The 25282-nt window shown below is 39.2% G+C and overlaps 1 protein-coding gene and 1 long non-coding RNA gene across 2 annotated transcripts; one reads left to right on the forward strand and one right to left on the reverse strand.

Moving 5' to 3' along the window:
• The first annotated feature begins 17069 nt into the window (after positions 1 to 17069).
• LOC113345183 lies at positions 17070 to 21966 on the forward strand. The gene is made up of 5 exons (XR_003358040.1): positions 17070 to 17351; positions 18787 to 18851; positions 21307 to 21450; positions 21592 to 21737; positions 21913 to 21966. It is a non-coding gene; the product is annotated as an uncharacterized LOC113345183 (long non-coding RNA).
• Positions 17562 to 24372, reverse strand: LOC113345182 (putative E3 ubiquitin-protein ligase LIN-1). Its single transcript, XM_026588997.1, has 17 exons — positions 23333 to 24372; positions 23052 to 23172; positions 22516 to 22785; positions 22344 to 22423; positions 21066 to 22238; positions 20767 to 20908; positions 20411 to 20656; positions 20035 to 20332; positions 19834 to 19955; positions 19584 to 19703; positions 19234 to 19365; positions 19025 to 19147; positions 18825 to 18935; positions 18591 to 18737; positions 18266 to 18391; positions 18012 to 18128; positions 17562 to 17911 (listed from the first exon to the last, which is right to left on the reverse strand). Exons 1-17 carry the CDS (start codon positions 24106 to 24108, stop codon positions 17894 to 17896), a joined length of 4122 nt encoding a protein of 1373 aa, XP_026444782.1. The 5' UTR covers positions 24109 to 24372; the 3' UTR covers positions 17562 to 17893.
• Between the last annotated feature and the right edge of the window lie 910 nt (positions 24373 to 25282).

The raw sequence follows: 25282 nt of genomic DNA on the forward strand, positions 1-25282 counted from the left end.
TGTGTCGGTTATTGCACGATCTTTGGCAAGAAGAAGTGGCGGCTACGGCATGATCTTTGGCAGGAAGTAGGTGTTGAAGCAGCTTCGTCTCTGGGAGAGGACGTTGAAACTTATGGAGAAAAATGATGAAGCTTCGGCTTCGGATCCTAGAGCATCTTATGGACAGAACGTTGAACCGGAGCAGCTGCTTGATCGAACGTTGAAGTGGAACCGCTGTAGGAGAACGTTGAAGCGGAGCGACTTATGGAGAGAACGTTGAAACGACTTCTGGAGAGAAACGTCGAAGCCTCTCCTGGAGAAAACTCTAGTGAGGGCGCTATTAACCCTTGACTTCGAAAAAACACTTGATACGATATGGCATATGGGAAGACGGCACAAATAATGTTGGTCGACAAGTCGTGTTTTTCTCTCGTGGGAAAGAATACGCTTTTTCTGTTTGATTTTACCTTGCAACTCTCAGAGCCTTGACGGTTACAATGTTAAAGTCATAGGCCGCGTAAATCAGTATGCTGTCAAACTCGACATCCTTCAAGTGAACAGTGGTTAGGAGTCCCCAGTTTCATCTATCAATCGTGCATTCCATGAGAGGTTAGGGTTTGGGGACGGCTTCCATGGATGGAAACAGCTGCTTTCCTGATGCAGTGCGGTTGAGGGCTGCAAATATGTCTTGACGCTGCGTCTTGAAGAAATATATAATCTAACATAAATGTTTCATCATAGAATACACGATTTTGTGGGAGAAGCCCCCAGAAATCATGTAGCTCCTGACGGGAAAAGGGTCTATGTGAACTCAGGAGGGTGATGAGTGCCAAATATTGTATATATTTATCCCTTTTTGTTGGCATTTTAACTCATCTTTTGTGCATTAATTCTACATTTTATCCCATATTCTGTATTTTCATTGTTTTCAAGAATAAATATTTTTATTAATTAATTTTTCATTTTTAGGTAATAAATAAAGTTCGGATGAGTCATGGAGCGAAAAGAGCAGAAAAGTAGTGAAAAGCCGGGAGAAATTACGCAAGGAAGCCGCGAAGAATGGTGCGCACAACCTCATTTTCTACACACAAAAGCGCCTCCGTTCTCAGCCATCAGATCAGTTCTCGGGAGCATCCGACGGTCGCTCCTTCATAGATCATCAAAATCGGAAGTCTCTGCCAAGCACCACAGCGCTGAAATTCCAAGCCTTCAGATTAGATGGTAGTTGAATCCAACGGTCGCTTCTATGCCTGTGCATCAACTCCCGATGATTCCGCCCTACACTACAGTACCTAACTCCATCTGGTGCCGTTAACTTCGTTGCACCTCAGAATCCGACGGTCGCTTCACACATCCTTCCATCTATCCGTTCGATTCCACTCAGATCCAATGATCCAACATCTAAGCTTCGCAAATATCGAACTTGAGGTCTCCGCCTCACACCATAGCAACACATACCCTATTCCCAACCAAACAACCCCTAATCCTAATCCCATCGAGCTCTTCCTTCTCATCTTCCCAAAACCAGTTCACCACAAACACCCGACAGTTGCAGAGCCTGCAACTCCACCACCTCCACTCTCTGCCGCTGTCGCTTACACCACCACCACCCACACCGTACATCACCACTCCATCCCAAGTCTCTCCCTTGTCTCGTTTCTAGCATCTAACTAGGTGCTACAAGCTAGAACAGTGAGAAGCTAGGGTTTCACCAACAGCGAGGAGAAGTCAAATTGAGGGCAGGAAAAGCTTCAGAAGAGCAGAGGGGACATACCCAAAGCATGGGTCGAGCTTAATTCAGAAATTGGTGAGAGAATTTGATTTTCCCCAAAATTTAGGGTTTCGAATTAGGGTTTGTATTTTGTTGTAACTATAAATAGAACTGATGTAGAGATGTAAAACTTGTTCTTGGACTAGCCAAGTTTCCACCCAATTTGGGTTAGGTTAATTCCAATGTTAAATTGCACTGTTAGTTTTTGATGCTCCTGTTAACTTTCATTGCCCCTGTTAGTTGCATTTTCACTCTTAATTGCATTTGTTGTTATGTTAGTTTGCAATGTTATGTTAGTTTACTCACTGTTAATCACTGTTATGCTCAATGTTAGTTTGCCTAGTTACTCACTGTTACTCACTGTTATGCTGTTTGTCATGTTCTAAACTATCATGCTAGGGACTTGATGAATCTCTAATGTCTTATTGTATAGTACATTGATCACATTGCTTTAGAAGGCTAAGCAGGTTTAGGAAAAACTTGAACTTAGCTCATCATCACACCTCACTTTCACAATGTATGCCAAGTATACTTTGTAGTTAGGTTCATGAGCTGCTGATAAGCTGCAACTCAAGCTGAATTCATAATCCCTTGACTAGTTGTGCTGTAGAAAGACAATTAGTGCTTTGGAAATAATACCATAGTTGTGTTTAACTTTCTATAGGAGAATACATAGTAAAAGTTAGAGTGAATTCAACCCCTAGTTCCCATCCATAATCAACCTTCCCTGTCATCCATAAATCCATCTTCAACTGTTAGTCTTGTTTTCTTTCACTTGTTTGTTTCATCTGCATTTTCTGTTTTGCATTTTCTTTACTACTTGCTTCCCCTCCTGCCACTTCTGTTGCATTTCTTCTACTGTTGCAATTGCTGCTGCAGCACTTGTGCTGCTGTGCTTTCCCTTGCTGCTGCCACTTCTTCTGTTGCTGCTGTAGCTTCCTCTGCTGCTGCTGCCTTTCTTGCACTGCTGCTGCCACTCCTTGCCTTGTGCTGCTGTTGCAGTACTGCCTTCTTTTCTTGGCCCTGTGCACTGCTTGTGCTGCACTGCTGCTTCCTCTCCTGCTGCCATTCTTTGTTGCAGCTGTTGTTTTCCCTTGTTGCAGCACTGTTGTTAGCCCAGCTGCTACTGCTTGCATCTGCTCTGCTGTGCACTCAAGCCCAAAGCTCACTTCCAAAAGCCCAGAGCACAATTTGAGCCCAACTGTAAGACCAAAACCAAAGCCCAGTTCATTAAGGCCCAAGTCAAATTCATTGTTAAGGCCCAGCCCAATTCATAAGTGAACAACTGAGCACAAGACTCAGTTCACTGTAAGGCCAGAGCCTAGTGAACTGTTAAGCCCAAGTCATAGTTGAACTATTGAGCCCAAAGCTCAGACCAGTTTCTAGAACCAAAGCCCATTTGCACTTCAAAGATAACTGAGCCCAAGCTCAGTTCATTTTATCTTTAACAAACCCACTAAGCCCAATTCATTCAAAGGGCATTCAAACCCATTAGCACTCAAAACCCCATTTAAGCCAAAAGGCTTCTAAACCCAAAGCAAATCTAGGAACCCAATTAGCTAAAACACTTCCGAAACACACCCAATCTCTGTGGATCGACCCGTACTTGCACGAGCTACAACTGACGACCGTGCACTTGCGGTATTACTGTAGGCCCGCGTTTTCATCGCATCATTTTACACACTTTCCGGACCTGCCAGAGGGTTACTGATTTTCTTTGCCTCGATTTTGGAGAAATCGTTCCTGACCTTCACGTGTGATGAAATTGGATTGTTGATTCCCTTCTATTGGGCATTCAAGAGAAACGTGAGCCTCTTCATCTATAAATGCACTTTCTGCTGAAGTGTCTGCGTCGGATGTTAAAAGTATTCCTTGTCAGATCCATCTGGGGTTGACGTGACTCTTGTGGTGGCCGCTCCGTTAGTGTCTTGAGGAAAATATATATCTCTTTCTGATTAGTAGCCATGTCTGTCTGATCCTTACGAGAACCTTTTGTCTTTCCATCAAATCAACAGCGGTAACAGGAAGTCGGCTTCTTCTGGATCCTCCAGTCTCTCGTCCTGATGATGGAGTAGCAGCGGCTGTGGTGACAGTTGGAGCTATCGTACTTGAAGAAACGTTGAGGGAGGCGGCACCGGCTCTGACTTTGGTGATCGGAGGTATAGCGCCTGAAGGGACATTTTCCGCGCCGCTGGTGTTGACAGGTGGTGTATTAATGTCACTGGAAGGAACGTTAACATCGAAGATGATTTCAACGCTAGTGTTTTCAGGGTTTGTTGCTGATCCGGATCTGAGTTCTACCATCTTGAGATCGAAATTGAAAAATAAAATTGGAAATTTATATTGCAACCGAGAGATTAATCTCCTATTGTGATCGCCAATTATTTGCGGGTGAAAACTGTTTCTGCCGGTTTTGGTAAATTTGTGTGTGTGCATGAAAAACGAGTATGAACAATGCACTGCATGGGAGTACTTTTGATTCGAGAGATCAATCTATACAATCCTGGCCTAAACCAAGAAATGGTCGTTCCAGGCTTGCTTCGGTCACAAAGTGAAGGAGAAGGGTTGATCTTAGGAAGAGAAGCGAAGAAAGTGTTGGGACCAGAATCGTTGATTCTGAAGGTGTGGTTGTTTACGACTTGTATCAGAAAGTAGAACTGGCTAGCAGAATGGAAAGCTATCAGGTGATTTCTGGATACTGTGTTGTTCTCTGACCAAAACTTGTTGTTTGGTGGAAATAGGTGAAACCTATTTATAAAAGTCGTCATAAAATGTACCCTGGTCTCGTAGGAAGTGAAAACGATTGAATGGTGGAAGAATAGAGTAACGTGTAACGTTAGAATTTATGTTTCCATAATGAAGGAAGTAGATCCATTTACACCGTTAATTATTTCCATCTCTAACCTCCCCACTTCATGAAACTTTCTTGTAACGGGCGTATTGCACGCCGCACGCTGTAAACCGCCAGACCAATACCCTGATGAGTATCCCCCAGTTTGTGACATGTTTGATGTCTTGAGTGTTTTCTATAGAAAACATGTAGCACTTTGCTACGTGTGGCAAGTAAAAATCAAGAGACTTTCCGTAGTAAAATAGCATGTGATGTTATTAGACTCGTCTTGGATGGTCACCTAAAATTTGCCACAAGTCCGTCACTTCGGTGGCGAACTTGGATGGCTGAGATTGCATCTCGTGAGGAAGGGTAGTCATTGATTATGGATACCTTCTGTTGGCGCCTGGAAACTTTTGGTGTATGCCAGTGGCGGTGCTGCATGACTAGCATAGCTCGTGCATGCCAGTGGCACGGTGGTGCAAGTGGCTCCTGGCGTAGCCATGGCCATTATACTTAGGTGGCTGGTTGCCTAATACTTTCCACAAGTCTGTCAGTTTGGTGGAAAACTTGGATGGATGAGATTTCATCTCATGAGGAAGATAGTCATTGATTATAGCTACCTTTTGTTGGCTCCTGGAAACTTTTGGTGTATGCCAGTGACGCTGCGGCATGACTGGCATAGCTCGTGCATGCCAGTAGCACGGTGGTGCAAGTGGCGCTTGGCGTAGCCATGACCACTAAACTTAGGTGTATTCTCGCCTAAAAGTTGCCACAAGTTTGTTAGTTTGGTGGAAAAATTTGATGGATGAGATTGCATCTCATGAGAAAGGGTAACCATTGATTATGGTTACCTTCTATCGGCGCCTGGCAACTTTGTCTAAATTAGGGTTTGGCATGTCGAAACCCTAATTAGCGCATAAGGCATGCGACATGCGGCATGTGGCCGTGGATGGCTGAGATGATTGGCCCAAATTAAATATAAACCATTTAATTTGGATAGACAAGTTGGATGGATGAGATGATTCACATAAATTTGTGTTAACTCATGAAATTTCGTAATCAAAAAATTCAGATGTGGGACCCTCACTAAAATCGTTGTAGAATTCTCGTACGAACTCGGATTTTGACGGTCCTCCCCTCCATTCTGATCGAAAAAGAAGTTCCTAACTCATGTAGTGGGAATATTTAGGTTTTTATCTCGTTTAGGAGGTGAAAACAACCCGACAGTAAAACTCAAGAAGAATTCAGGAGGGACTCTGTCAGTTTTCAGCCATGACCTATCTCACCTTTTGTGTTGTATCTCTTAGCTCGTTACTCCGATTGATTTGAATTTTTAATATGTTATGATAGACATCCATACAAAACTTTTGGTATGTGGTTCATACTAAAATTGTTTACCAAACGTTTTCAGTTGTTTGTACAATTGTGGCAGGTTTAGAGCAACCCGATTGGGCAGTAAAAAGAGGGGTCCGCAAAGTACGAGTGTGTCCACACTTCTGGTGCGCGTGGTAGGATCAATGCGACCTAATTGGTCGATGGGAATAGGGCCGGAAAGTATGGGACCAACCATAACTCATGGGAGTGTGGTAGGTTTAAAGCGACCTGATTGGTCTACAAATGAGTAAGGGAGGGTTGGGTAGCATGGGGCATGTCCAAGTGGTGCCGTATGGCCTATGGCATGACCACGCTTCCTCTCATTGTTGATCCTACTCCGCGGATCCTTTATTCTTTGCTTTCTGATTTTGGGTAGGACTTTGCACCTACTAATCCATGGAGGATCAATTGCTTAGCCTGAGATTATTGCTACATGCACCAGTCTGGATAAATTTCATGTTAACATATTGAGTTGCTCAATAAATACGTCAGTGAAGAGGTTGAACACTCATCACTTTACATGGCTTCGTTTCTTTGCAGAGTGACGATGATAGACGCATTTATGTGTCTAATATATCTCAATTGTATATAGTGTTAATGCTCGATTCTATACTTATTTGGTTATTTTATTTATTTGTAGGTGTTTTTAGAAGAATAAGATTTTGCGGCGAAATTGGCTGAAAATGCGGCGTTTGGACCTCCGTCGATAGAGTACCGGAAGCACCTCAGAAATACCTCGGAGGAACCCCGAAAAAGTGCGGAAAATGTCCCAGAAAACTCACTATACGGACCCTCAATTTTGGATAAGGGGTAACCTAATTACTAAGGGGTGACCCATTTCCAGGCAGCTGCTAAAGGGACACCGGAGCTGGATAGGGGGACACCCTTCTTCTTCACGTTTAAAACAGAATTTTGGCGGGAAATTGGTTTTCAACTCTGGCAGTTTAGGGTTCGAATTGTTGGACGTGTTTTATGGAGATTCAATTGCCAAACTCGATTGGGATGGACTTTAATGGACCAAACAGGGTTTATGTGTGTGTTTGGGTCGAGCATATTGGGCTGAATCGTCGATATCAAGCAAAACAGAGGTGATGTTTTCACGGGTCTGCTGTGGAGATAATTTTGGAGATTACGTGGAGGATTAGGGAAGATATCTTCTCTTATTCGATTCCCTTATATCTTGGGAAATTTTTATAACAACAGAAGACGCGTACGAGAGTTTGGAAAGGGTCAGCAGCCGTGTAGAAAAGAAAAACCGTAACTTGGCAGGGAGGAAAAAAGAAAAAGATTTCTCGAGATTTATGGAGCTGGGTAGTATATAAAGGAGGATACAAGTCTCATAAAGGGGGATGAAGAGTTAGGGGTCGATTGGGAGGCCAGCAGAGAGGCGCAGGAGGAGTTGCAGGAATTGTACATGTTGCTGCTGCTGCCATTAACAAAGCTCGAAGAACACGAAGAACAGACTCTCCTGTGCAGACTTATTTTCAGCAGCATCAACAGCAGCAGCGGAGTGTCGTTCTTTTACTGCAATTCTCTGGTATCGTTCTTCTTTGGACGCTTATAGAGGGTCATAGTTTCACTGTTTTATATTTTTCACTCTTTTAATCATATTTTGAGCATCAAGTATGTATTTTGAGAACATGATTATTATGAGTAGCTAAACCCCAATACTGGGTTGATGGAGGAAGCTGTTTTTCAGCCATGTGGTTATTTAAATAATTCTTAATTCACTTTTTGCACCGATTTTAATTGATTTATGATTTCAATTAATTACTTGTGATTTTGTTTGATGGAACATGCTTAGTCCTAGGGATTCTTGATGTGCCATGCTTATAATATACAAGTAATATTTTATGGAATCTAATTTGGCAAAGATAGAGTTAATACTTGTTTTATTTTGAGCTATAATCGCCTAGGATTATTTTCTGAGCCACTTGAATATGAAACACATTGGAATCCTGAGTCCTGGTTCCTCTTGATCTTGTGACATATATTCTGTATATATCTTAATTTTTAAATCTTTACAAGTCCGAGCAACGAATCCTTATTTACCGCAATCGAATTACTACAACAGACGACACATTAAATGTGAGGTTTTACAATTTTAACCCCGAACTAAAAATCACCATCAACATTCCTATCATGTGAACAATTCACATAATTTTAACCTTGTGAGCGACTCCACTGGGAGAACAATCATTGGTTTTTGTGCATACACTATCAAATCACAAAATCCATACAAACAATATTTTATCAAAAATTATTTACTTCTAGCAATTGTTGAAATCAAATTTTTATTTCACATAGATTTTTACTGCGCGAACATTCACTGGTTGTTCAAAAATTGGGCAGACGTCCATTCTAGAATTGTGAAAGCTCAGATACAAACATTATTTCACCTTGTATAATTGTCTACTTTCAACAGTTGTTCAATTTTACAAAAATGTATTTTGACATGAAGCTCACGCAAATCTTAAGAATATATATATATATATATATATCTGCTCCCTCGCGTGAGCATACTTCTTTGAAATAAGTCTCACATATCAAAAATAAATTTTTTTCACAAAAGCTCATAGGCAAAAAATATATTACTAACAGACGCACGTCTATAAAAAAATAAAAATAAAAAACTTTTTTCTCTCGTGCGAACATCCACCTTTCAAACGAGAGTTTATTCCATTTTGTGAAATCTCACAATTTTAAAAAAATAAAATAAACTCTCTTATACTAGGGATCATTGTTTGTTTCTTAAACTAACGAACGAATGTTTGTTCCTAGAACAAGGATTTATTTATTGGGCCCGAGCCCACAAACGCTAAACCGACCAAAACTGAACGTCTGACCGTCCAAATCAGCAATGCTTCGTTTCTCCGTAACCACGGGACGACTCCTTATCACACGTCAAGGTTCTCACCTATGGTTTTCTCGTACATGACACCATTGGAGAAAACCGGGGATTCTGAAAATGCTTTTGTACGACTAAGTCCGACTGCTTATCTCGTTTAACTGGAAAATCACCATCCAATGCTTACTGCGGAACATAACTGTCCCTCACTAAGTATGGGACTTAATGTTGATGGTGGATTTTCGGCAAGGGTTAAAATTGTAAAATCATGATATTGCATGTTTCGGACACGGCTTTAGGAATGAATGTGATGATTCATGTTTTTATGATCCGCAAACCGTTTTCACGATCTCTGATCGAGTACCCCTCACAGACACGATGAATATGTTTCTCGAAAGGCCTCCCACTTGCTGAGCGTTCGATGCTACGCATTTCATTACGCCCTCTATGTAGAAGAACGATTGGGAGGTCCTCCTACATAATTATTTGTTGAGAGGGAAAAACGCCTTCAGGATGTCGGCGACACTCATTGTCCCCTGACTACATAGAGAGACCCGCCTCTACATAGAAGAATGATTGGGAGGTCCTCCTACATATTTGTTTGTTGAGAGAGAAAAACGCCTTCAGGACGTCGACGACACTCGATATTCCCTGACTATATAGAGAGACCGTATATAGATTCATGTGGCTCTCCTACATAATTGTTTGTTGAGGGGGATAAATGCATTCAGGACGTCAACAACGCTGCACACTGCACGTTGTTCCCTGATTATGCACCTTTCAGAACGAGTATGATGCTTCGACTATCTCATGTCTTGATTATACAATAGATTAATTCTACCATGACATTCACCGACTGAATTCCTGAAAGATAATTTATTCTATCTTATTACTCTGTTCCACGACTGATCCCCGGTTGATCCTATGGATTAGTAATAAATAACCACTTTATCTAATTACTCAATTCCCTGAATCCCCCATCTGGATTTCATGGATTATTAATGGATACTCGACTCATTTTATTACTCCGTTTCATGAATCATTTTGATCTGAATTTCATGAATTAATAATAAATTCTTCACAATGGGGCTTCTAAGCCACCATCGAGTAAGTCCCGAGAAAATGGTGCAAGTGTACTTGACAAATAATGCACAAATGAGCACCCAAACACACGAACGAATGATCGAAGTATGGACGAACGAGCGATCCATAGAAATAATATAATAATTAATAAAATAAGCTAAGACGTGGAACCGGGCCCACCGACCGGCCGGTCATTTCATGGTCGGTCCCCCCTTTTATTTTGTTTACCTTTATTTTGTTTCTTCCCTCATCTCACAGGGTTTCCCTCACTTGAGCAAACTCCCTCGTTTGTGAGAAACTGTTGGCTTTCCATGCTTTTATCAAATAGAAATAGGGAAAGGTGTCACGGGACCAGGCCACCTAGCCGGTCGGCCATTCCCTAGTCGTGGACGATCCCACACCTCACAATTCCTTATTTTTTCATATTATTATTTCCATCATCTCATGGAACTCCATCGTTTGATCGAAAACCCTAGTTTTCCAATATTTTATCAAATATTGCTCAAACCATGGAAAAGCCAAAAGGTCAAACGGTCAAACGACCGACCACAGGATTCCCACGTCAAATTTAAAATATTATTATTTTAATATTTTAAAATTATCTATCTCATGAGCAAAGTTCTTCTTGCCCATTCGAGCAAAATCAAGAGTTTCAGTCAAGGTCAAACTCTTCTGAAAATTCAAAATATTGCTTGAACGCTCGTCAGAAAATATCAAAACTCTCAGGACTGAGACATGGACAACGTGGTGACACGGTCATGCTGCCTTGACCGACCAAGGACGTCCCTAAGGCTTGCAAGGATCCGGTCCCACACATATTCATAATTTTGGCCTAATTTGCTATCAATTGCTCATATTGGGTCCAAACTTTATGCTATACAATCAACTTAGGACTCGTTCAAACAACCGATAAATGGTCTCACGACCACCAAGGGACGGTTTCATGCCCTCTTGGTCGGAGTGAGATATTTTTCAGGTATACTTAAAGACAAAATGTGTTTCTGATTCTTCAGCTATCCTCTTATCGTTGCTAGCTGATTTATCACTTACAAACATTTTGTTGCCTAAGTATTTTTGTTGGTTTTGTCTTTATTTATTTCTTCTTTAAAAAAATAAAGGGTTGTCAAATTGCTATGCTCTAAATTTTTCTCTTGTGAGAAAAAATTTATTTGAGAGCCCAGTTCTTATTTACTCACTAAGAAAATATTTGTTAAATCCTCTTCGCAACCTTTTTGTATAAGGGTAAGTCTACATTCGTGTGTGTACCTCATTACACATGGGTAAGAACCATACTTGGAAACCCTAAAATCTGGTTCTTGTGAAACCTATAAATACCAAATGTTTGGTTTTTGAGTACGCATACTCTTGCGGTGCTATTTTAAGAATGGGGTCTATTTCAAGTTCTTAGGATTTACCAGCTAATTCAATTGATGATTCTATTTATTTGGAGTTTGTGTTGAAGAAAAAAAGAACTATGGTTGAGTCTAACAAACTCGAATCTTGTGCCTCATGCTATTATGCGTTTTCTCACCAAGATCGAGAAAACGCTGAGATGGTCTCTGCTGAAGTAGTTCGTGGTTTTCTCACTGATCTTGGGAAAACTCAACTAAAGCTTGAGAGCTCTGTAGAGTATTTTAACTTGTTACAGATTAAGTTGAAAAAGGTTGATTCTGACCTTGTTCTCATGAAGTCACAATTTAAGAATCTTCTCAATGAGGATATCTTTCCTGAATATGCAGTTGATACAATTTTTCACAAGCTTGAAGGGCTTGGAACCAGTGAAGCTTCCGTACCAGAACTCTAATTATCAACTGTGATTGATATTTGTTTTTTTTTTAATTCTATGTCTAGTAAATCTTCATATGAGAATTTTTATTCTTGTTTTTGTTTAAAAGAATAACTAGGGTTTGGAATAGCCATTATTGTGATTACACATAGTTATTTCCAATGTTTTCATCTTCATGTTTTTAGATTTATTAATTTAAATTCTAAGTTTTTTGGAGGATGATTTTTGCAATTTTAATATTTATGATTTTACATATTGCAAAATTATTATGGGATATGTTTTTTTACGTCAGTGAACCTGTGACTGTCCCATACTTGTTCAAAAGTTATCTATATTATGTCGATATGAATGTATTGATAAAAGATAGAATGAACTTTTGACAAACAAAAGTTAATGCATTTTATGTCATTATTTTGATTAAAGAAAGGATAGAACTTTTGTTTACAAGGATTAAGCCTATTATATGTCATTGTGCAAATAGTGATGAAAGATAGAATGAATCCTTGTCTATTCCGCAGTATTGGTCGTTTTACGATCCATATTTTTGTGTATGTACTGTGTTGCTCCATAATTTTTCTTATTTCGATCATGACCAATTGAATTGATCACCCTCTTGTGGTTAATTTACTTGTGTATTCCGATTGAATTAATCATGGGTTTTCTTGTGGTTAATTTGATTGAATTTTTTGGATACAAATTCATGTTTTCATGTGATTTGATCATATCCAAATAAATCCTTCTTTTCTTTTAAAAGCAGGCCGCCTTTGTTGTTCTTTCGGGAATGACATTTTATGGGGAAGAGTTCTTTTGAACTTGTGCTTAATTTCCATATCTTTGTGGGGAGTGCGGCTTTGGAATATTTTAGGGGTTATCTTGTATCTTTATAAACTCCTTGATGAATGCATTTACCTTCGGATATATGATTGCATCTAAATTTGTTGGTATGTGTTTCGCTTTTGGTCATGAAGTATCTCTATGAAAATTTCATTAGGATCCCACTAATTTTCGTACTTTTCCAATTTTATTCACAAAATAGGGGAGGATTAATGTGTAGTTCACACTACAAATACATATGGTTTTCGGATCATTATGTAAGGGGGAGTGGTTTCATGTTGAGATGAAGTATTGAATAAGGGGGAATGATACATATCACCATATTATTATTATCAATTGTGATACAATTGAACTTTGATGATGTGTAATAATACTATGACACTGTATAACAATGATTGAGAGTATTTGTTTCTCATTGTTATCTCTACGGATCCTCAAAAACGATGATGCTGAACTTGGAATCATTGGAGCGCTTGGAAGTGACGAAGGTTTGGAGTCGTGTTGAAGATGCCAAGGAGATGAAGCATGTGGATGAGAAGATACAATTTTTATTTATTTTGTAATCCATATGTATTGATAGTTTTGTCACTAAAACTGACAAAGGGGGAGACTGTTAGAGCATTGCTCGGTCGAACTCGCATGCGTTGCTATATCAAGCATGTTTGTCAATGTTAGTGATCAAAACTATAAGTCTTGATTTATATCCTATTAATAGATATCTCGGACTAGGACATAGATTGTATAGTTGAGCTTAGATTTCTCGGCGTTCATCATTTGAAGACGAAGAACTACTAAGGGGAGCTTGTGGAACTTCATCGACAAAAGGTATGTGAAGACTTAAACTCATCTATCACTAGGAAAATATATTTATACTTTATCTCCTATATTGAGACGTAAGTCGTATTACGATATATCTTTCTATTATACACATTTGAGATTTCGAGTTGAGTTTATCTCGCTTACATATTTCTCGAAATATGTGTTGGAAAGTTTTCGCTTTGGCCATGTCCACCTTTACTCGTGAAGAATGTCATGTTGACATTTCAATTACTTGAAAATTGCTTTATTGAAAAATAGTTTGTGAATAACAACTATAACATCCTCTAAGAATGTTTCAATGATTGAGATGAAGAGTTGAGATTATGTAACCACATTTGGATATAAGCATATATAGTTTTCCCCTCATATCATTTAAGATCGGTACCTCGATGCAAGAGATGATTGCGGCCAGGACTGATGAGGCTTAGTTACATGCCAGCAAATGGATGCTCATACTTCCTATCAATCTAGGTAGAGTTGACAAGCGAAGTAAGGTAGGGAATGACAAGGGATTGGTGTGGCCTATGCCAAAGTCCACGTCTTATGCCCGGACAAGATTCGGCAGTATGACGGTTGGTTCGCTAGATAGGAAATTCAGTGATGAATTCCCTACGTTGAGGCAGATCCAGTGATGCATGCAATATGCATTGGCACTGGCCTTACGGCCTTACACCCTTTAACGGACAAGGGTAAGTTTGGAACGGCGTGGAAAATAAGTTAGTTGCATCATGCTCCCCGAGCATGCTTGCAAGGTCAGATGGGCGTGCATTTTCTTAGCTTTAAGGCCCGGACTGTAGCTTCATCATGGTGGGAGTTACGGCCTGCGGGGCAACGCGCCAAAGGTGTAATTTTCCGGACCGTCACAGTTGGTATCAGAGCAAGTTCCGAGATAACTCTAGGGACAGTGCAAAGTGGACTCATTGACGAGTGATTTCCTTAATGGAAACTTAAAGTTGGAGAGTATGCCAACTTTTACGCGGTAATAGTTTATAGTTGTTGTGCCAGTTACTTTGCGAATCTAGCTGAGCTTGTACAAGTGATGTGAGTTTTCCTGTCCTAAGTGGCACCCTACTTACGAGTAGATATCCGGAAGACCGTCTGGGACGGTGGGTAGATAATGGGATTGACCATCCCCACACGTTGGCAACTGGCCAACGGTGTGCGTTATCAGGACCGACTAGCATCCTACTTACGAGTGGCAACCTGGATAACCGCCAGGGACAATGGGAAACTGGAAGCTATTCCACACAGTACCACATGTTGTTAACATATTCAACTTTGTGAACTTTAGGGACTCCTGAGTGTGTAGTATGGGATACACATTCGGGATACATGGTGGAGATATCCTCTTGGCACTAGCCAATTGTGATTCTTGGTAAAGTTGTGGACTCTTTTTGGATTCCTGAGTATGCGGTATGGGACATTTACTCAGAAGGTCCTAACTGATGTTCCATGACAAGCTGAAGAAACCCGTGATTTCTGAGCATATAGTATAGGACTTTTGCGTAGGAATCCGGACCGAAGAGCTTGTCCACAATAGATTTTGTTTTGAATTTCGAGGACGAAATTCTTTAAAGGGGTGAATAATGTAACACCCCGTGTTTAAGCATGTTGCATGATGAAAGATGCGCCATGGCATGAGATGAAGCTTCATCTCAAGTTTCTATTGCGTTAAAAGGAGTGTTGGCCTAGAGCCAAGGTTGCATCATCATGATGCATTATGCCAGTTGGGTAGGTACCCTTGAGCATTGTAGCGCAATCATTGCGCAATATGAGAATGATTGTCTTAGAGCCGATGCAATATACAAGTGTGGGCTGGATTAGAGAATGATGTGCAATCATTGTGCATCGGGTCAGAGAAGGCTGGCCGGGAGAATATTGCATAATCATTATGCAATAACAAGAATAATTATTTTGCAATCATTATCATTAAGCGCAATCATTGCGATGAATAGTGAAGCAGACATGTCAATCTGATCCCCTTTTCTAAGTTGTAGAAATTGCAAATTAACATATATAGGGAGGGGTAGTTGATTGAAGGTGCATATGCGGACTATGTAACAAGTAAGCTTCATAGCTTAGCCAAAAGAGTATAAATGATGCGTAAGCCTCATTTATAGCTGTGTAGCCTTACGATTGGAGCATGTGATGGCATCATTATTCCGTGTTGTGGACCCGATAATCCCTGTGGCATTGCAACCGTACAGCTCATGCAATGAACTTCGTTAAAGCCATCCCTATTCACGGCCTTAATCAGGCTGTTGGTCCACGACAATTTAGGCCAGTTCTTCAATATCGATTATTCATCCCCATGTTTATTGCGGACAGTCAATGCACAAACTGTAATCGTGCCATGGATATTTACGAAGACCACGCGTTGCATTGTGTCAAGAATGTCGACCCTAAATTTCGCCATGACTTGGTAAGGGATGCTTTAGCAGATATTTGTTATAAGGCAGGTGTTGTTGCTCACAAGGAGGTTCCCATGGCCTTTTTATCCGAGAATGCCACGGTTATGAAACCTCCATACATACTTGTATACAATTAGATAAATGGTCGTGATGTGTGTTTTAATGTTAGCGGGGTTTCCCCCTTCACGACTGCCCAAACTAGCAACTTCACTCCAGGTCGTGCTATTTTTATGGCCATTACTCGCAAGTGTAATAAATATTTGGACAAGTTTTCGACACATGGTTATGAGTTTGGCGTTCTAGCTTTCACAACCCTATGAGAGTTAGGCAAAGACACGTGTGATTTTTTAAAGGGGTTGAAGAATTGTCTCGCCAGCCAAGATGTAAATTGCAAAATAGGAGGTTCTCTTTTCCATAGATTAGGTATTATTATTCAAAAAGGTGTTGGTAGCCGTGCCCAGCTTGTCACCCGGTTACCAACAAACTTTTTGTAAAATTCGACTTCGTTTGCTTTTCCTTTTTCTATAATAATAATATTATTATTAATAGAAAAATTTAGTTACTACCGTTTTTAATCTGACATTTATTATGAAAATAAATAGGATATTTATTATGAAAATTTAATAAACATTGGTGACATGGTAATTAATTTTTGTACGTCAGATAAATTTGTAATCTCAATCACAACTATCACTTATAAGAAACAGTTACAATCTTAGATTTTCAATTTAGCTTTCCCAAGATTAAATCGAGAGTGTCCTTTAATAAAAAAAATCTGGCCTTTAATATTTAATTTAATTATCTTTTTTTCCATATGGTAGTTTGGCTATCCAAAAGGCGTTGGGGTACAAATAGTTGTGCTACTCCCACCCATTCATATGTAAATACTAATCTTTGTTCTTTTTCAATGAACGCATTGTGTGGCATCCTTACATAAAACAAATACAAATTTAAAAATAATAATAATAATAATTGAGGGGAACTAAATAATTAAAAAAATAATTATCATAAAATATAATTTATTATTGAAAATTAATTAAACTGATCAATTTATGCAGTAAATTTTACTTTCCCAAGGAAAAATTCAAGGTCATTTTTTATTTTGTCTAAGTTGTCCAAACTATGCTTTGTTATGTTCATATGTTTGGCTTTTAATAATATTAAGTAATACATTCGTTTCAAAAAAAATAACTGGTTTCATGTGTAATTTGTAATTTTTACGGAGTATTTTTATTCTCATCTTTTATGTGTAGTTTTATAATAAGAAAATTTTTTCTTCTTTTCTCCATGAAAATGCAATTACATCAAAAGAAAAGACCATCTGTGTAGAAACGCAAAAACGAAGGAAGAAAATAAAAATACAACCAAGAGGAAATGGATAAGTCATCTTTTAAGTATATTGGTACAATAACTCTAATAACGTGAAGCAACAACTTGAATCATGGATAGTCGGAAATTTGAATGGCAAGCGCAAGACCATTTGGCCGCTACTGCCATACACCATCATGTGCGAGGTATGGAAGGAGCGTTTAACTTGGCGAGTACCAAACTCTGCATTTTGTGGTCTGGTGCAAATAAGGTGTTCGTGAAAACGTTACAGTGATATAATGCAAGTAAGTTCCTGAAACTTGTATAGATTGAGAGTTTAACTTGTCTCTTGTTTTGAGTACCTAGTATAAAGCTTCTAATATTTACGGCCAACCACTATGCTAGCTGTAAGCGATTAGATATTTCACATCACCTTGATGATAAAATAAAAATCGTCTAAGACCAATATCTTTGATAAAGCTACAAATCCTCCACCAAGTAGACAGTTCCGGTTGCCCACATCGTTTAAAGAAAATCAATCCGAATGTTGTAAGTTCAATTGGGTTTAAACAACAACTCCCTCCATTGGTCACAAATGCAATACCAATATCCTTCTCATTACAAGTCTATTTACAGTATATATATAGAGAGAGAACGGTATAATTCTTGGGCAATAATAAAAAGAATTTTGGATTTTACAAATATATATATTCAAACAAAAAGAGCTTGTTTCTATGCACAACTAATATACGGAACTCAATGTGAAATCGATTGAAACTCTGTTTCTATATACTCATTCTCGATCATATGGTACAAAACTCCCCTTCAGGAGCTGTTGTGCTGTAAGCTAGAATGGAATCCATCCCTGTTAATAGTATAAATTGGAGGTTTTAATAAAGCTTTGAGATAATTTATGTCAGTAGTCGGTTATGGATATGAGAGTTAAGTTTGATGGATATATGTACCTTGATCAATCCGGTTTCTGTACCACATATAACAACGTCATTTGCTGTGAGTAGACTCGTTATTCTGCTGCCTGCTGATAACCTTCCCACTTTTTGTTGTGTCCCTCTTAACCATATCTGTTTACAGCAATGTTTTTTTTCCTTTTGTCACATAAACAACATTGACTTTGATAGACCATTAGGAGCTGGGGTACTAAGTGCAGCAGGTCTCGTGTGGGTAATACCGTAATACATGTTAATGCTAGTCTATTTACCTGAAGGATGCTTGGAGACGAGCTGCAGGTCAAGTATATGAAGTCCTCTACTACTCCCATTATCTTCACCTTTTCTCCTTTCCCGACTGTTATGGACATCTGGGGTTCAATTTGTCGTCTCCATTCCTGGAAAGTTCATTATCCTCACGTGGATGTACAAAAATATGTGGACAGTCGTACAAGTAAAAAGCTCATAGTAGGAAGAGTTAAAACGTAACACCATGTAAAATTTTCTAACGGGAGATTCATAATTCACGCGTCACAGAATCTTGTATCTAAAACAATTCATGAAGTTGGCATACTTAGCTTAAAATTTAGTGCCTACCTTGAAGTTTGAACCTTCAACTATTGAACTTGCAACATAAAGCCAGTCTCGATAAACAACCACTGAATTTGCTGGCTTGTTTTGCTTGAGCCATCTCTTTGCCGGAGATTTAAGTTCTCGATGTTGATCATTTGGTACATCCACTTCCTAAACAGAAATGTTAAACATGAGGTTAACAACATTTATGTTCTGTAAGGTGCAAGTTTTCGTGAAGGAGCAGATTTGGAAACCAACCTGGATAGATGAATCTGTGCATCCCAGGTAAAGTTTTCTCTGATTTACAGTTAAGCATTTCACTTGTTTACTCTTGCAAATAACTTTGGCAGTTCTGGACCCATCGAACACCTGAAACAAGGTTTTCACCCCTTTCCTTACTTGTTAAGTGATTGTCTCAAACTAATTGTGTTGATGTTGGCATTGCTACTGAGGATTACCTTTAGTCCTCGACTTTCGGTAATTAGAAAGATTTGCTGACCGCATGTCTCGATTTTGTGAATTGGTTCTGTTGTACTTATTACTTCTATGCATTCCAGTTTCTGGTTGACCATCTTCCATACCTGTATATTGAATAAACAAAAATACTTCAGATGTATCTTAAGATATTCTTCTGATTCATGCCTTAACAAAGACAACAGTCTTTTACCCTGATAGTTTTATCACTGGATCCACTTAAAAGACTGCCTTCAGGTTCAAAAAGCGCAAAGCATGTCACTTCTTTGTGGTGCTCTTTGACGTCCCATACAAGTTTGGCCCGTTGTTTATTGATATCCCATACCTACATATCGTAATCCAAATTAGATGTTAAGATGATTCAGTATTAACTCCCTAAAATCTTCCATCGGATATCTTTTTAGTGGTTTTGGGCAGTTCAGTCCTGACAACCTTCTCATGCGTGTTAGGAATGAGTGATTATGATTAAACTGTTGTGTACCGTATATTGACCAAAATAGCGGTTTCAAACTCGTATGTACAGCTTTTACTAGTATACCATACCTTTATTGAGCCATTTGAGTGTCCACTGTAAAGTTGTCCTTTGTAGTAGATGAGAGCGTTAACAGCTTCATTGCAGTTCTGACCCATCTCCAGAACTTGTGTGTGGACACAAGAAATGCGCTGCGCTTGTCATGCAATTCATTTGTAAGTCAATAAGGGAATAACTGTAAGCATAAATTTTGTAGATGAGGAGTGCTAAAGTGAATCCAAAGGTGAAAAAAACAATGAAGATAGTAGTATATAGACTCACCGATTTAGTTTGAAGGAAATAATCAGTTACGTTTAGTAACTCCTCTGCCATCCATGAAATGTTTGAAAGACGCCTTAGCGACTCTCTCACTCCCTCCGAAAACGGAATCAGTTTTTGCATGCCTACTCAATGACCATACCTTAATGCATGAAATTGAGTAAAACGAATGAATAATCAGTTGTTTTAGAGTAAGCATGTTACCTTTGCCAGAAGCATAATTATAGACACATAAACATGCTAGTAATCTCTCTTCCAGATCTGAACCAGGATGCAGAAACTTCTCTATTCCACTTAGTAAAATTTCACAGGCCGTGTATCTGAGTTTTTGGGGAGTCTTCGCGGCAATTTCACAGCCAATCCATGCAATAGCTATGAGACAGTCTCTTGAGACACTCTTTATCTTGCTGCTTAGTCCCTTCTCCAATGCTCGGAATAAAGGTTCCCCTTTTGTAATGATACTTCTTGCAATCTTTCTGCTCCATTCATCTATGCTAGTGTCCTGCAAGATTATGAGTCCATTTACTTCCTCTGACATATAAACTAGTATTTGCTCATAGTTTTACATGTGTATGCTCACCTCTAGGATTTGTTCTGACCAATCAAAGTTTCTTATCATATTCTTGTGATGGAATGATTTTAAACCTGCTTTTGTTACCAACTGTGCCACTGTATAGGGTTCTCCTGTCCAAGCATAAGTCCCTCCAAGATTTGATAGTATATTAGCCGATAGTATTCGCGTGTTAGAGCTTTCTTCAGATGTAATCGACCCAAGGACAACCTCCATAGCCGCTTCCCTGAATATGCTCTTGTCTGATGAGTCTTCCTACAAAATGTGAAATGTTAGTGTAATGCTAATAGGTGAATATGATTTCTTATATCCACTTTCTACAGAAAAAAAAAAAAAAAAAAAAGAGAGAATGATATTGATTATACCATCATATCTAATTGAAGCAAGAGGTTTGCAGCCATGAGCCTGTATTCAGGTTCTGACTGTTGGATGCATGACATCAGTATGTTCATAGTGCTGATGCTGTCTGGTTGGCGTATCTGATTTAATAGACTTGTCACTGATGACCTGATACAATAGCATATCAGTTCACTTCACTGCATACTGGGCACTTGCTTCCTACCTATTCCTTTAGGTGATTGTGTTTATGCTTTTTTATCTGTACCCATTTGTATTCAAGTACTAAGTAAATTATAAGAAAACAATGTGAAAGTACTTGACATACCTTGGTATGCAAAGGATCTCATGAAAAAATTGAAGTGCAGCACGCTCTGCTTGTTTGTCTCGGCTTCTTAGTAGATGTACAAATGGATCCATAGGAGTACAGTTTGATATTAAACTTCTACATTTTCCATCAAACCGCATGCATTTTACTAAAACAGCTGCCAAAGAACTGATCTCTTTGATATTACTATATCTTGCCACATGCGCAAGTTCAGAAAGAACCTGACTTGAACTGATTGCAGCCAAATGGATGTTATTTGTGGCACTATCAAAGGCAGTTACTAGAACTTCAATCATCAGTAATGCTGCTTCACGAGGTGTTAGTGCAGGTTGTATGAAGTCATCTTTATAGCTGCTCGAATTGCAAGCCACCTTCAGTAATTGGGGTAATAGCTCAAAACCTTTTGTTTCTTTAGGCGAGGGGCTTATCAAATAGATTAGAGTAGCTGCATCATGCACATTACATTTTAGCGCGGTTACCAAATTGCACAAACGTAATCCCTTTCTCTTGATATCCTCTATTACAGTTTTGTTCTCTGCTATCATAGTTAAGAGAACAGAAACAACGACCCGGATGACTCTTTCTTCTTTGGAAGTCGAAATGATATTCAACAACTGATCAAGAGTTGCATTCCTCAGCTGCTCAAATTTCACTTCAGCTTCCTGCATGGTTGTAAGTTCTACACTGTCATCATCTTCTTCACATTTTTCGATTTTATCTGATAAGCATAATGTGGAAACTCTCTTCTCGGATATCCACTGTATTTCCATCTGCACTTCCTTTCCAGGATGTAAACTTACTGCATCAATACTTTCCCTGGTGTTTGACTCTTGCTTGTGCCTTGCAGAATTCTTCAGGTCACCCACATGTGAAAGTGTCTTGCCCTTGAGTGCTTTAGATTGTAAGTGATCGAAGAGTCTAAAACTATGATGTTCTGATATCTTTAGAGTTTCTCTTCCTTCACCATGCAAATTGTAAAAGGAATTGGAATCCATCTTTTTTAGTTCTGATATAGATAAGTTTATATCACTGACAGAACTAAGACTTGTGCTAGAAAACATATAACTTGAATATCCTTCATTGGCATCTTCATGCATTGAACACTGGGAAGCTTCTTCTGAAGCTTTACCGAAACACGCTGGGCTTGAAACTGAGCAAGTTGCTTGCACCTCCCTGTGTATGTTAACTCAATTTAACTAACAAATGATACAGATACACATTTGAAACACTACTTTTATTAGACTCAGATTTTGATTAGGAATGGTAGTACGGCATTACCAATCAGTGGTTTCTGATTGTGTGTCCTCCTCCTCTTCTTTTCTAATCCTTAGTGAACTTTGAGTATCATCCAACTCTGCCTGGAACAGTAAGAATAGACAGGAATTAGTGAGACAGTCAGTTTGTTTCACTACATATCTACTATCGCATTCTTTAGAAGTTCGAACCTTACCTCTGATGCATCTCCTTCTTCGGGGAAATCATTAAGTGAATGAATGGAGCTTGATGACTGAGACTCCTCCAACATATCCTGAATGTTTTTTATTTGTAGGCTCCGTTCTGTGTCTCTATTGTAAATTTCATCCCAGTTCACAGAAATAGTCCTCGCAGAATCTTCGGGTGGAGAGATTGTTTGCTTTGCAGTCAGTGTTGAAGCTCTAGCCGTATCGGCCATTTCATCAATTATATGTTCCTGGTAATCAGGTGGGTGAACCTGTGTGCCCTGCACCAGTTTTTAGTCTGAATAAGCTTCATAATGTAAAACTTGTTGTCACATATAAAGTGCATTTCTGCAATTCCACTAGACTGAGTGGGCAGGCTGCTTTCTAACAACCCTCTAACCTCTTATTGGCATTAACTACAACACCGGATGTGAAGGTGTATTGCCAATAGAAGCCAAGAATGTATCTTGAAGTTATGTCTGATTTTGGTGTTACATCAGCACATAATTTTAGAGAACAGAAATAGACATGTTGGCATGTTACTTACATTGTGAGACTTCGTCCAGCAATTTCCATCTTCAGCCAAGTTGGAATGTTTAGAGCTGGTGCTGTTGATAGGCATGCTAGAACTTTCCTTGCACGGTGATTGGTGGTGAGCTCCTGCAGGACTGTCAGAATACAACTAGAATTCTCAATTAAGCGGAAATACTGTTTGAATACTAGTTCTATGTACTGTTACATTGATACATACTATTTCAATTTATTGAACCCAAGAGTATATCTAGATACCACAACTTAATATCTGCGCGAAGAGAAGAGAAAATTTACTTGTAAGTTTGTGGTTCATCTCCCAGGGAAGGAGCAACTTGGTGGTTCCGGCGCGACTGAGTGCTCTCTCCATATGAGATTATCTGATAGTACATCAACCAGCTTTTGTATCTTCGCGCCTGCTGTTTCATCATCTCATCACTAGAGAAGTTATCAAAAGACTCTACTTCTGAACCTCTCAGTTCACCTCTTGCTCGATTCTCACTCGTATACTGGGGAAGGAAAATACTTTCACAGATTTCAGGGATAAATTCCATTCTAACAAGCCGTGGGCAGACTAGCAGCGCTTGAAGAAAGTGCAATGTCGTCTGCCACTCGTCCTTCTGGAGATTCCGAACTAGAGATAGATAAAAATAAGAACAGCAAATTAAGAAGCGATTCCGAATCCCAGCGGTTCTGCCACGCTCACTAAGCAGCGCTGGAACCTGAAGCATTTTCTCAGTACTCTTCAGCCTGGTAATACTCTCCTCTGGATTTTCGGACTGGATTGCAGACTCAAGGTTCAGAATACCCCAGTAAAGATTTGACAAGACTGAATGTTCAGAGAATTCAAAGTAGTCTTGCTTTTTAATCTTCAATTTCGAGGTACATCTCAGCTGTAGTCGTTTCCTTGCTTGTGGGTCTTCAATGAATCCCACAACATGCTGATTGATTGTATCGACAAGTGTCCGTATTGTTTCGAAATTCAGTCTTTCGTGATTATGAGCAGTAGTACTGGTAGTTCCAGTACCAGTACCAGAAGAGGATGATACTGTGGCCATTGAAGTATGAGACATTCTAGTTTCATCCGCTGCAAGTGAGAATGGATGGTTGGAAAGGATATTAAGTGAGACTGGGTGTTGCAGTGATTGAAGATGAAATAGAACATGTTCTCGTGACTGCAGAGCCCAAAAATCCAAACAGGGTTTGTCTTTTCTGCTGCTTCTGACAAAATAAGTTGACCGTTACTTGCATACATTCCCCTATCTTTCCTCCATGGAAAGGAATCGAAACATAATAATTATAACAGAAAAAGCCACTTTTTGCTTAACTGTTTCTGTCTTGCCTTTTCATTTTTATGACCCTGTAATAGTAACATTACTACATTGGTTTTATTACTATTTATTTCCTATACGCAATTTTTCTTGCTAATAGGGGGTGCCAAATTGCTTGGGGGTGTTTTGTCTTTTATGTACACTCCCAAATAACTTGGTACCCCTATTAGCAGCCTTTGGGATCGGATATCAAGTCATTTGTTTTTTCATTTTTCCGATGAGCTATTTATGACAGGTGCCGTTTGACCGGATTCAAGAGTTTTTTACAGCTCAATTTTTGAGTCAGTTTAAGATGAGTCAGAAAGAAAAAAAGAACATCCTTCTATCAGTGTCCTACGACTATGAATTTCGGTGAAAACTTCAAGCTTTCCCTGTGTTTGAATTTTGGGTGTAGCAAGTAGATATCTAATTTGCCTCTTATTTAACCTTTTCAATTTCGGTATGAATATAAAGATGAAGGAAAGAACAAAATAAGCTGTGGGAAAAGGTGGCATGAAAGGGACACAACTAAAATCCTCTATCAATAATAAGAACCTGGACCATCAATCCATATGACAATGTTTCTACTGCATTCAATGTGAACAATTTTTTTTAAAAGAATCCAACGTTATAAATTTATCTCTTTCATTTTCTTAGGAAGAACAAGACATCTTAAAAATAATCTAAAGGGTTCTACAAACAAAGATTGAGATGCAAGGATTGAGATCTTAAACACACAAATGTGTTCGACTACTAGGACTGGGTTGCGGCCAAGATATAGAATGAAAACCATCTTCATAAAATGGATACATAACATCAAACATGTGGGCCTAAAGGTATGGTCCGGGCTTAACATATATACTACCTCTTGAAGGTTTTAGTTGCATCCTACCAGATTCAGCATATCCTGATCTTCAGGAGCATTCTTAAAGACTAA

Source organism: Papaver somniferum, unplaced genomic scaffold (assembly GCF_003573695.1).
Source record: "Papaver somniferum cultivar HN1 unplaced genomic scaffold, ASM357369v1 unplaced-scaffold_81, whole genome shotgun sequence".
In the NCBI taxonomy this organism is placed as follows: domain Eukaryota; kingdom Viridiplantae; phylum Streptophyta; class Magnoliopsida; order Ranunculales; family Papaveraceae; genus Papaver; species Papaver somniferum.

Bases quoted from the DNA above. Each gene is read 5' to 3' on its own strand.
- LOC113345182 (XM_026588997.1), bottom strand. From the start codon at position 24,108: ATGTCTCATACTTCAATGGCCACAGTATCATCCTCTTCTGGTACTGGT. The intron at 23,173-23,332 runs GTAAATTTTCTC...GTATTCTGACAG, and splicing joins GATGAACCACAAACTTACAA to TCCTGCAGGAGCTCACCACC. The intron at 19,956-20,034 runs GTAACATGCTTA...GTCATTGAGTAG, and splicing joins TAATTATGCTTCTGGCAAAG to GCATGCAAAAACTGATTCCG.